This window comes from Clupea harengus, chromosome 14 (genome assembly GCF_900700415.2).
Source record: "Clupea harengus chromosome 14, Ch_v2.0.2, whole genome shotgun sequence".
NCBI lineage: Eukaryota > Metazoa > Chordata > Actinopteri > Clupeiformes > Clupeidae > Clupea > Clupea harengus.
In genome coordinates, this window is record NC_045165.1 from 18,743,451 (window position 1) to 18,755,950 (window position 12,500).

Genomic DNA, 12,500 nt, shown 5'->3' on the forward strand with positions numbered 1-12,500 from the left:
GTTTGTGGGTGTGAGAGTGAAAGGGAGTGAGTCTGTGTGTGTATGTATGTGTGAAAGAGAGAGTCAGTGAGTGTGTTTGTGGGTGTGAGAGTGAGTGTGTGACTCAGGCATGGTCTGTAGTAGTAGCAGGAGCAAGAGGTGAGGGGTGCAGTGACTGCGGCCAAAGAGCATTGCTCTCCCCATCTGTTGAGCTTGGCCTCTTAAACCCACCGCATGTGCACAAGAGCCAACCAGTAAGGAACTACCAGGAACTAAGCGCAGTCCACAGCAGCTGCCAGCTGAAGACTGCGCTTGGCTAATGCTACCTTCACACGCTTTTAACACCAGCTGCACCTACCCGGGCATCCAACGGACACAGTTCATAGAGCTTTGTGTAGTCAGTCCACAAAGAAGACGGACCTTATACAGGTAGTTACTGCTGACAGGAAGTTAAAAGAAATGGTTGGACAATTGGTCACAATTAAAATGTCATGTGTTCAATATCCAGGAAGCACGTACACTAAAATGTATACTTTTTTTTTTACTTCTAGTCACTGTGCATAGAAGTGTTGAATATGGAAATAAGGCGACTTCAAAATGCTGTTCACACTTCAGGTAACGGCACATGACGCGGCTGCGTCTCTTAGAGCATAGCAGTGTTCATCAGCTGCTGGGCTCTGCATTGATATGACCAGTACACCACTTCCAGCTGAGTGACAAATGCATCGATTTATTCCTCCTACATTTTGTTTTTGTGGGGTAAAACTCTACTCACTTCGACTCCAGACTGTTGCCAGCACGTTGTCCAAAAAAAAAAGAATAAATAAAAAAAGACTTCTGCCTGGCATTTATGTTCCTTCCATACTTGCTATCTTTCGGCTGCTGAATGTTTTTAGTACTCATTATCCCATACTCACAATACAATATGTCCTTATCGCTGCTTTCTTATGCAAATCAGACAGGCTCCTTTTTTACACAAAGGTCACAGCTGTACATTTGGAAGCAGGCTTTTATAATTGCCAGCAATTATCCTAGACCAGACTACTTCAAAACATCCTCGTAATTTGATGGAGTAGCAAACATGCCGGGGGGAGGACGGGGGGTGTTTTAGGGATAAGTGGCAACTGGTGTGTTTCTTTCATTTCCATTTTGGGACACAAAAGCAAGATGGTCACAGCATACTGAGAGTGTGTGTGTGTGTGTGTGTGAGAGAGAGGGTAGAGTGTTGGAATTACACGTGAAAACCACAGCTCGGAATCAGAGCCTGCTGAACTTTTACTTCCGGGAACTGAAAAACGAGGAACCCGGGTTTCCTGGTTTGTCATAAATACACCAGGTTATTGGTATAAAGTTCAGTTGGACATTAAGTCATGAGACATTAAGAGCACATGAGATGCTCTGCCTGTGACGGTGGCTAGATTTAGACGGGAAACATAACTCTTCTCATAGACAACAGCAGTGACTACATTGATAAACATAGAGAAGTCCAGACGCTAGGCAAAGCTACACTAAAGTGCACATGAGTACTTCTACTTCTGCCGCTACTCCCGTCACAAGAATATTCAAACTGACATCCTAAGATGCACACAGCGCGAGCCACCTACAGCTTGATAATGAATAAAGCAGGTTGCCTCCTCATCACCTGGTGTGTCTCCCTAGCCTGCTTGTTCCATCCCATTAGTGGAAATTCACCGGGATAGTGGATGCGCGTCACAGCATATTAGCTGACACATACTCAGCCATGTCTCTCAGAACGCTGCAACCGGCATCCAGGAGATCCATAATGGCCCACGAATTTCAATGTGTGTCAGGGACGTCTGTTTCAAACCTTTGGGGTTTGCAGTGGGCCATAAATGTGTAGAAATGGTAAGGTATGAATAAAAAAAATAAATAAATCAATCCATCCTTTATATCCCTGAGTGGAGATGTCGTTCACCTTATTCATATCCCAAATAAAACATTGCTCTCTCTATTAACCCCAAACTGCTTTGGTCTTGCATTCAACAACTTTTATCAGCTTAAAATGGCATCTTGTACATTGGAATTGAGTCTGAATGTGTGAAGCTGAGTGCTGACATGTTTCAGTAAGAAGATGTGAAGGTATACTAAACTTTTCTCTCCCTGGTTTGTCAACATGATGAAACGGGTCTGATCTGTTCACTGAACAGGGGGGTTAAACCAGCATGGTGAAAGATCATATTACGACATGAGATATGGGGTAGTCTTAGGAATCTTAGTAACCTAAGTCTCAGTCTTAGGTACAATGGACCTGCATACCGTACCTTGAGCAATTTGGGGTTAGTATACAATGTACTTCCTATCCTCTGCTTAGGCTGGCAAACAACAGTGTGGTTTCAACCATGCTACTGGAAGAAGAAATCACAGTTTGATTAAAGTGGCCTTGAGCACAATGTACTTACACAAGTTCAGTAATTAAGAGTTTGACTACAATGTACTTGTCATGTAAATACACGATGCTACCTTATTACCGTACCTGTGCATTGAGTACACTGTGTAAGATACTGAAAAGCTGCTTTAGATATCTAATTATCAACTCCACCACCACCTCCCTCCTCAATCTAAATGGGCTGTACTGCTGTATAAGTGTTAATACAGGACTATACTGGACCATAAGGGTATCCTGCTTTAAAAGGGTAGATTAGTGCATTGCTATATAAGGATGCAATGCTGTGGCGGATGGTGCTTCTAAAGCTACTCCTGAGCTGAAAGCTGCACCGTGTTGCGTAAGACATGTATAAATAAATGTCCCCGATGCTCCACAGATGGCCTGCCGTCCCCCCACCGAGGGCAGCTCCGGCTGGGACAGGGTCCACACGGCCCAGCCTCCACTCCCCAACCCTCCACATCGCCGCCCCGGCCAAACACCACCCAGGTGGGTGGCAACCGGATGCTGAACTCTCTCTCCCACACATTCACACATATACACACGCACATCCTCAAATAACAAAGGCAAACACGTTCATGCACAACCACACACACAAACGCAGATAGGCCTTTATGTTTCTTGGAACATACTGTAAGTTGTGAACTACCAAAACCAATGAAGGAGAACATCAAGAACTACTTTGTCATTCATGTTTCATGTGATGATACTTGAGGGGAAAAACATGAGAATTTAGTGTAGTAATTTTTTTTGTGTTTCAGTGTTCTACCAATCAGGAAGTGACATTACAGAGACAATGTGCGAACAGGAAGTGTGAGCTCACCTCTGAGGTGGTGACGGGTGTCTGGCTGATGCCCTCGCTGACGGACTTCCAGGAGCGGGCGGTGAGCACACAGGCAAAGAGCGGGTACAGGTCCCCGGCCCCCAGGCGCCGGCTGTACCTCTCGATGCCCTTCATGTCAGCCTTCATCAGGGCCTGCCACAGGCGGCAGTAATCCAGTCGGAAGTCCTCCTTCAGCACCTTGGACAGCGGCACACAGTAGTACCGTTAGCACTGGTGGGTCTGAGAGGTTTTCAAATTACGTATAGAAAGATCAATTTGTGTGCCAGTGAAAGTGGGAAATGTGTATCTGTTTGCTGGCTTCCTGTCATGTTCAAGACTACTTACTCAAAACTAATAGTCAAATATGGGAAACCCAACGCCCAACATCAGGATAGATCACAAACTCAGATTAAACACACATTTCCACAATTTGGCCTTTTGTAGAACAACAAAAACACCTTTAAGCAACTCTCTGTGCAAAAATGTACAAGCCTCTATTCTACTTGCATTCCAGAAAAAATTAAAACAATGCCAGCTAGAGGCCAGACAGTGTAAAATGGGGGGCGTTGGACCAGACATGTAGTCAGGTTTGCAGTAGTGAGCACTGAGAACATGTGACACTACACGTGTGTAATGTGCTTAATTGCTGTTCTTGAACAGGATGTTGTGATGCCTAAAGAGAAGAGATGCAGAATTTGGCCAGCCATCTGAAGAGGCTCCATTTACGCCTCCCGACGCTTCATTAATATGGAAACAACGTATGGCTGGGAGATTTTCCGGGCAAAAATACCCGCGACCAAATTAAAATTCCACACAAAATGACTCTAAACTCCCAGAGTCATTACTCACAAATTGGTTCCATTATGGCCATCGTGATCGGCCCAGCTCTCAAATGCTCCTCTGCTTTTACATGCGAGCATCGCAAGTGCATATTTATCACCAAATTATCTTCATGAATGCATTTACGACTTCAAAAAATAACAACGAAAAACAAACAACAACAAAAACAACACTATTACCGGCTGCCAGTGCTGGGCTTTGGAGGTGGACGGAGATATCAGTTTAGTTCAGTTGGGCAGCCTAGCTGATATTTAATTTACTGACAATATTTATTTTAATTGTTGGTAAATATGAGTTTATGTTTGGGTTCCTCGAAATCAAAAAAAAAAAATAAACACATGCTGGGAGCTGAGACTGCATGTTACACGTTAGCTGTTGACTGCCCAGGGATGGTAAATAGTACAGCAGAAACACATATTTTAGATATGCATTGGGCTCATAGCCTCATATCTAGCTTGGGAGGCAAGTTCTTTAATAGTGTGCTTTCTGTTTCAGCTCAGAGGGTGGGTCTGGGTCTGCTGTTGCCTCGGCAGCAAGCGGGTGAATTATGGGGTGTAATACGTGATGAATTAGCTTTTCCGGGGAAGGCCGGCGTGATGTCTCACCTGATACAGGCCGTGATCGAGTAACACAATTTCCGTCTTGTTGCTTCTCGGACACTTTCTCACCAAGACATTGCCCGGGTGTGGGTCGCAGTGCACGAAGCCGTTCACAAATATCATTTCACTGTACATCTTCCCCAGGTGCTGCGAGATCTACAGAGGGGGGAGAGATAGAGGAGGAGTTAGAGACAAAACAAGAAAGAGAGATAGAGAGAAAAAGATAGCAAGGGAAAGAGAGAGTGGGAGAGAGAGAGAAAGAGAGAGAGGGAGATAACGGGAGAGAGAGAGGGGGAGGAAGAGAGAGAGAGAGAGAGAAAGAGAGGGGTGAGAGCATGACTATCTCTGGACATGTATCTGAGCAGGTTGAGCAGCACAGACATAATGAGTGTTGCTTCCTCTCTTTAAGCATGAGCAGTTCGGCCCAGGTCAGCCCAGCCCAGCCCAGCCCAGCCCAGCCCAGCCCAGCCCATCATCCCTTCAGAGTAGCTCACCATTTACACTCACCCTCCAGCGCCAGTGTTTAGCATTTATATAAAATAACTTCTTTCGTGCGGGGGAAGAAGGAGAGAGAGGAAGGGAGAGATGGGAAAGGAGAAGTAGGGAAGTAGGGAGGGAGGGGAAACATTTGATAACAGCAGAAGAGTTTATTGCGAATGGAGACACCAGATACAATTATTCCACCCACTGTTCCCCCCCTTTGAAGATCAGCTGCGATAAAGATCAGCTTTAAACCCGGACAGAATGGGAAAGAGCTGGCTGCAGCACGCCGTATGGAAATGAGCCTCCGACAGGGAGGGGGTCCGCATCACGCACTTCCCCCTTTCCGCCTCAGTTTTGCAATTACGCTTAGAGTCGTCGTGTGCGTAGAGCGAAAAAGGCCTTTCCCAGGGTTTTCTTTCTTTAGCCACACGGAAAGGCGTTTGGCCCTATTCATCCGCCGAGCTATTTACAATAAAGGCTGTGTGGACGATGGCAGATCAATTTTGCGGAGGTTCAGGTTGTGCTGACTCACGCTCGATTATAGCATGTGGATGTTCAGGAGAGCATCACGACGACGACGACGACAGTGCAATAGAAAATGAGCACAATGTCGTGAAAGGGCTCTACGTGAGTTACTCCAGAAAAAAAGCTATGAGCAATCTGTGGGCTCTGACGCTCGCTCACAAAGCCACTGAGAGGAGACCGCTGGGCACAAGAACTAAATAGTCATGTTCGGGGCTGACTCACTCCCGGTCACGCTGTCATGCTGTTTTCCATGTTGACTCTGCTGCTATGTAGCCATGACCACCGCTTGACCTCAAAAAAGAAACTTCTCTCTCTCTCTCTCTCTCTCTCTGGCAAAGCACCAAAGGTGGGAAGTACAAAGCAGGAAGTAACTAACGAAGCTCATTTTTGGTTGAAAGCAGCATGACATGTTTACCATTTCTAAGTGTTGTTGTGCTGTTTTGTTAGCACTTGCTAGGCTATTTTTGTATCCTTATGAACATGACTCCACAGTCAGAGACCTGAAGTCCCCTGAAGTTTAACTTAATAAGTAGGATTTGCCCAGCACGTGTTTCTCACCACCACCACCACCTCCTACTCCTCCTCCCTCTCCTCCCATTCACATCTGGTAGCCCTGATTTATAGGCTGGTGTAGTGCAACCCTTTCCACCAACAGGTGGGTGAGGAGTGTTCCCTCCACTGATGTGAGCACCCTGCTGTAGCTGAAGAGGAAGTCATCAGTAGTCTCCAGTAGAGAGAGAGAGAGGGGGGAGAGAGAGAGAGAGAGAAAGAAAGAGAGGGAGAGAGAAAGAGGGAGAGAGAGAGAGAGAGAGAGAGAGAGAAAGAGGGAGAGAGAGAGAGAGAGATGAGGAGCGTTTCCCGAGGCAGGAGCACAACATGGCCATGCGTTAATGGAAGACTAACATGGCGGTCTGTAGACAGCAATCTAGCTGGAGGGTGGAGATTGAGAGCTAGCCACTTCAATTTAAAGGTAAAGTGCGATAGGGAGTCACCTATGACTCCATCAAATGTCTCTGCCCTGTGTACGCTCGCATACTGTACTGCACTGCACACATGCATTAGCCTGGAGACAACGATGAAGGAACGATATGACTGAACAAAGGCGAGGTCATCAAGAATGTGTTCAGGATTTGGAATATCAATGTATATGCAAACTAGAATTCCTAGAGTAAAAACAAACTACATGCAACTCATTCTGGTCCTTGGCAAGGTGATATTAGAATATATATCTGAAGGCCATCACTGAGAGTTACACACACCTCCTCACTCTAGCACACAGTGTGATGGCCGAGAATGGAGCATGCACCCATTATGAACTAAAACTAAATATGACAGAGCGGTTAAGAGCAGGAGGACAGTAGCTTGTAACGTCTGCATGTGATGTTGTTCTGATCTGCACCAATTCTTGTGGTAGTGGTGTAAGCTTTTCATGCTTGTTTTGATTGGCGATGGTGGACCTCCAGGAAAATCAGAGAGATGTGGAATACAGGCCAGTATCACTCATGAATAATGCGGATCACAGCCAAGCCACGCCGAGGCGGCCGCTCGCACGCTCTCGTGAACGCCACACACACTACACACGGCCTGTGTGTACACACAGCCACGCACGCCAAAGCCAATTTACCGGCGAGGGGCTACCGCAGCAACAAATATTTGTAATTGATTAAAGGCTGCATCAATGAAGTGCAAAATTAGTTTGCGAGAGTGGCAACAAGGGTCGTGCTTTGCTCTCTGCATCCCTCCCCCCTGCTCTCTGTCTCTCTCTTGCTCTCCCTGTCCCTCTCTAGCGCTCATTCTCCATCTCTATTTCTCTCTGACTCCCTCCATCTTTTATCATCCCTCTATCGCGCTCGTTTTTTCTCTTTTTCTGTCACTCTCATTTTCTCTAACTTCCTCTCTTCCCCCTCTCCTCTGCCTTTGGGTGATCATCCTGTGGCTCTTCCGAGACACAACCTGCCGTCTGGGCGCACGCGGACACACAAAATGACTATTTTTCTGTCCCATTTGGCAGAGCTGATGAAGCTATACCTCCGTGGCGATGGCCTGGTGACCTCTGCGAAAGCACAGCATAGTGAAACGGGCCATCTTGCACTCAGAGGGTCCACTGTGGACACATGTAGGTTCCCATCCCATCATGCCACAGCACACCTGACCGCTCAACCATGGGAGGTTAAACCAGCTGATTAAACAAGCTTGTTCAGGTATGACACTGCCTGCTTGCTCTGGCCGGCTGCCAAACTGTCCCCTTGGCAAATGCCAGCACAATGCACGGCCTAACGGAAAGGGGGGAAGAATCCAACATCACCGACTAAAAAAAGTGAAGGTTCGGTTAAAAGGGGCATCCCTGTTGGCTGCTCGTCAGCTTGAGTAAAATGAGTCGTGTGTGTTTAATACGTTCCGCTGTGCGTCAGCCGGACCTGGTGAGCGCGAGCATCAAGCGGGTAGGAGGAGCTGGCGTCGGCAGCGGAGATACACCTAAACACGCTGTAACTCAGCAACGGAGACACACCTAAACACACGGTGACTCAGCAGCGGAGACACACCTAAACACACGGTGACTCAGCAGCGGAGACACACCTGAACACACGGTGACTCAGCAGCGGAGACACACCTAAACACACGGTGACTCAGCAGCGGAGACACACCTAAACACACGGTGACTCAGCAGCGGAGATACACCTGAACACACGGTGACTCAGCAGCGGAATCCTCATCTCTGCTCCACGTCTATTGTGCCTTTATGCTGTTGGCCACTATTCACTCAGTGTATTCATACAGGGGGAGAGAGAGAGGGAGAGAGACTGTAAAAGGGAGACATGAGAGAGAGAGATACCATGAAAAAGGCAGAGAGAGAAAGCAGGTAAAATGTGAAACAGTAGAGACAGAGAAAAAAAGAGAGACAGTGAGAGCAAGCAGGTAGGAGAGAGACAGAGAGAGAGAGAGAGAGAGAGAGAGAGAGAGAGAGAGAGAGACAGGAAGTGTAATAAGCAAGACTACACTAAATGGGACAAACACCCAACAGAAGCACTGCATGTCGAATTCTGTAGATATTTGGGACAAAGAAACACACCCACAAATGCATGCAGGGCAGAATTAGGCCAATTGCCATTATTAACTGTTATCCCAAAAAGATCACTGAAATTCTGGATGGATCTAAAACTAAGCCCCCACTATTCATTACATCTTAAAGCATGTCCAGTCCCCAAGTCAGTTGGTCTTGAAACCTGATCTGATCATAAAAAGAGAGTATCTTTACACTGTCGGAGATACAAAGCAGAAATGGATCCTGGCCAAGTATAGGATGAGTGACCACAGTCTGGCCATAGAAAAAGGCAGACACAAAAAAAATCATGGATACACAACAACCCACTACTGGCTGGTGACAGCCACAACATGTGCCACATATTGTTCCCGGGATCCCTAAAAGCCCTCCTTGACAGTACAACATGCGCTGCCTATAGCCCACAACTGCTGAACCCAACATAACTGCCCAACCATAAAGCTCAGCCACAACCACTGGCTCGCTTTTTCAGCAGCCTCAACCTTTAAAGCCCCTTTGAGTGATCGTCCTTGAAAACCAAAATCTAACAGAAGTGTTGTGGTTGATTCAGCTACAAAGCCTCTGACACCTATCTACACTGGTCTTGTTTGTGCTGGCCAACCTCATTCCCTCGTTTCTGGTACCAGTTCCAGATACTTTAGCTTCAAATGCTTCCTCATTCGCATCTTCAAAGGGAATCATTAATTCAATAAAGTAAAAAATGCGCTCACACTCAGAATACAACGCCATGTCTGGTCTCATAGTAGTCTCAACAATACACTGTGGAACTTGAAGTTGTCTTCCGATCATCAGCCAGCAATCTCAAATCGTGCGCTTTGCCCCATTTGGCAGCACTGTTTGCACGTGCCTGGTGTCCGCTTTTCTGCCACTCTCACAAAATAAATTGTACTGTCCCTGTCATTGACCGGCAAAGACTCAACCTCAACTCATTTATACATAAACTGTAGTCAATGTAAATGTGTATGAGGGTGTGTGTGTGTGTGTGTGTGTGTGTGTGTGTGTGTGTGTGTGTGTGTGTGTGTGTGTGTGTGTGTGTGTGTGTGTGCAAGTATTTTCAGTTATAGTTAACATAGTTTCTATGTTCTATGCTTTGGAAACACTATTTTCTTTAAATGGTCATGCCGATAAAGCATATGGAATTGAATTGACAGAGAGAAAGAGAAAGAGAAAGAGAAAGAAGTAGAAAGATGGAGAAGCCTTTGTGACAGGCTTTTATAAATAGCAGGCATTGTGCAGACAGGAGGGGAACTGAGGCTGAGGTTTTCTGTCTGCATTTCCTCCCTTCTCCTCTCCCCTCTCCTGTCTCCCCTCTCCTTTAATGTCTCCTGCGTCTGATCCACGTGCCCCATGTTCACAGATGTGGGTCAGGTACTAGGCAGCCCTCAAAACAACCCCAACACACATCTTCCTCTCCCTCTCTCTGTTACTCTCTTTCCCCTATCTCTCTCTCTCTCTCTCTCTCTCTCTCTCTCTGTATCTACCCCCCCCCCTCTCTGACAGGTGACAGAGGTCTGGGGGTAGATTGAAGGTAATTTTACCCCTCACTGTTCCATTAAACATGCGTGAACCTCGGACCACTCTGCCTCTTGTCTCCAGGTGCAGAGGTTACTGGGATACATGCCTGATCTGACTGGTGTGTTCTCACGCGTCATTACTCTTCTGAACGCAGGGAGGGGAGGGCAAGAAATGAGAGATAGAGAGACGGCACAATATGAGTAATACCTTGCGATCCAAACAGGATGGCGCACAGATCGAAGCAGAGCTTCCACACGGAGAGCTGTTGAGTCTGGAGTAAGTGTGGCCCAGATATGGCCCAGGAATAAGATTGATTCTGGAATCTGCTGCTACCTGTGTTAGTGGTGTTCCTACAGCTCAACTGGTAGAGTAAGGTCCTAACAACACCAAGGTCGTGGGTGTGATACATGGGTTTGAACACAGGCTGTGTTTACACGTGACGTCCTTTTCTGACGAAAAACACTTGTCGATAGCGCTTTTTTCCATCTTGATGTATACATGAAGTTGTATCAAGCATCTTTTGTTACCATAACAAGTTATGCTAATCTAGAGTTAACATTTGGTGACAGGTTAGTTTTACTAGCGACTGCAATAAACAAACTAATCAGAAAAGCTAACCAGAAACTCTTGTCTGTTTGCACCTGTCCAGTTTTACTCCACTCCACTGAATATTGGTAATACAGTTTAACCGTCTTGTCATATACAGTAGTTCACTGAGCTCTGATTCGAACATAATAAGTTCCTCCACCGCTACCTTTGCCATTTTTTATATTGCTATGGGACATGACAGGCATTGCTGCTCCTATTGTGATTGGTCAGCTGTCAAAAAAGCACTTGACGTAGGGCGTTTTTTCCTGAGAAGTTGAAAAGAAAATGGCCTGAGCTGCAGAAAAAAAAAAAAAACACCAGCAAATGCGTTCCAAAAGAAGCTCAGGACAAGGTTACATTGTCCGCGCAAGTCACGTTAGACAAGGGGGTCTGATGAATCAATGAATCCAAATGTAAATGTTACCTCATCCCAGCAGACAAGATCGCCCTACGATGGACTCCACCTGGGAAAAGGAAGCAAGGCCGGCCCAAGAACACCTGGCGGCGAACGGTGACAGTGGAGCTGAAGGAGATGAACCTAACCTGGGGCGAGGCACAGCATGCGGCACAAGACAGGTCCAGATGGAGGCAGATCGTCCAAGCCTTATGTCCCATTAGGGACGAAGAGGATTAAGATAAGATCCCAGCAGACAACCAGCAGAAGGGAAACAATATTGGAGAACCGATGCAGGTTCATGTTCCTGTATGGGTGAATGTGGAACACTAGCCCCCGAAACCTTCCCCATAAGTTTTTCTACTACACCGAGCAGGACTCTATAACCCTGGGGCAAGAGCTCTGCACGTTTGAACAAAATGTCAATTTTCAAAGAGCACAGGAGCTCTCATGCATTATTTATGGTTTAACGTAGCGGAAACATGCGGGCCAAAAGCAAGGAAATCTGACACAACAAACATACCAATGCCAGAACAATTTTTCTGAGGAACTGTTGCATTTTTATATAAATGCATTTTCATATAAGATGTGTGTCTTCAGTTTCTCTATACTACAAACAAGTCTACAGTACAAACTGTAGTCTATGACTAAGTATTTATGTCAAACTTCTCTTCAACACAGTAAAATCCCTCAATATAAAAAAAATAAAAGAAAGAAAATAATATTCAAACAAAGCGGCAGCTGTCAATCATGTCACATTCAGCATTAGTCCACAGTCACCCCTTGTGTGTAGTGTAGGGTTTGTGAAATCACACATACAACCACTGCACTCTACTGAATGGGCAAAATGACCATTATTTACTGCTGCTAAGAGCACTTCATGAAAACAGGTAGCCAGACCCGATCCATCACAGCCCTGCTTTACACTACTCACAGTAGTAAAGCCCACCGCTGATTATTTACAGGGACACTATAAACCCAGGCATCACTGAATTTGTCTGGTGCACAAATGAAAAAAAAGGTAGAAAAAAAAAAAAAAAAGAAAACATGGAGAAGGGTTTAGACTTCTTTATGTCTTGCTGTTGTAATCTGCTGGAGTCTAAGCGCTGCGGGCGGATCGATCCGGGGAAGAACAAAGAGATGGGCTTTATTAAAGCGGGCAAGCGAGCGCACGTAGCCAGCAGTAAATCTAATGAGGCACTTTCAGATGCTGCCAGCTTCGTGTTCGGCTGAAACGGCAGATCGCAGGTGATAAGGGGAGTGGATAGTCAGCAGACCATCCCCTCGGA

General features: G+C 46.2%; 1 protein-coding gene across 2 annotated transcripts in view; it reads right to left on the minus strand.

The window, feature by feature from the left end:
* Positions 1 to 12,500, minus strand: part of adck1 (aarF domain containing kinase 1) — a 123,477-nt gene that overhangs the window by 22,247 nt on the left and 88,730 nt on the right. For both annotated transcript variants that reach the window (XM_031580865.2, XM_012836690.3), the window contains exons 8-9: positions 4,652 to 4,801; positions 3,207 to 3,404 (exon numbers count right to left, since the gene is read on the minus strand). In XM_031580865.2, the coding sequence (XP_031436725.1) occupies positions 3,207 to 3,404; positions 4,652 to 4,801 (348 nt within the window). The remainder of the gene's footprint in view (positions 1 to 3,206; positions 3,405 to 4,651; positions 4,802 to 12,500) is intronic.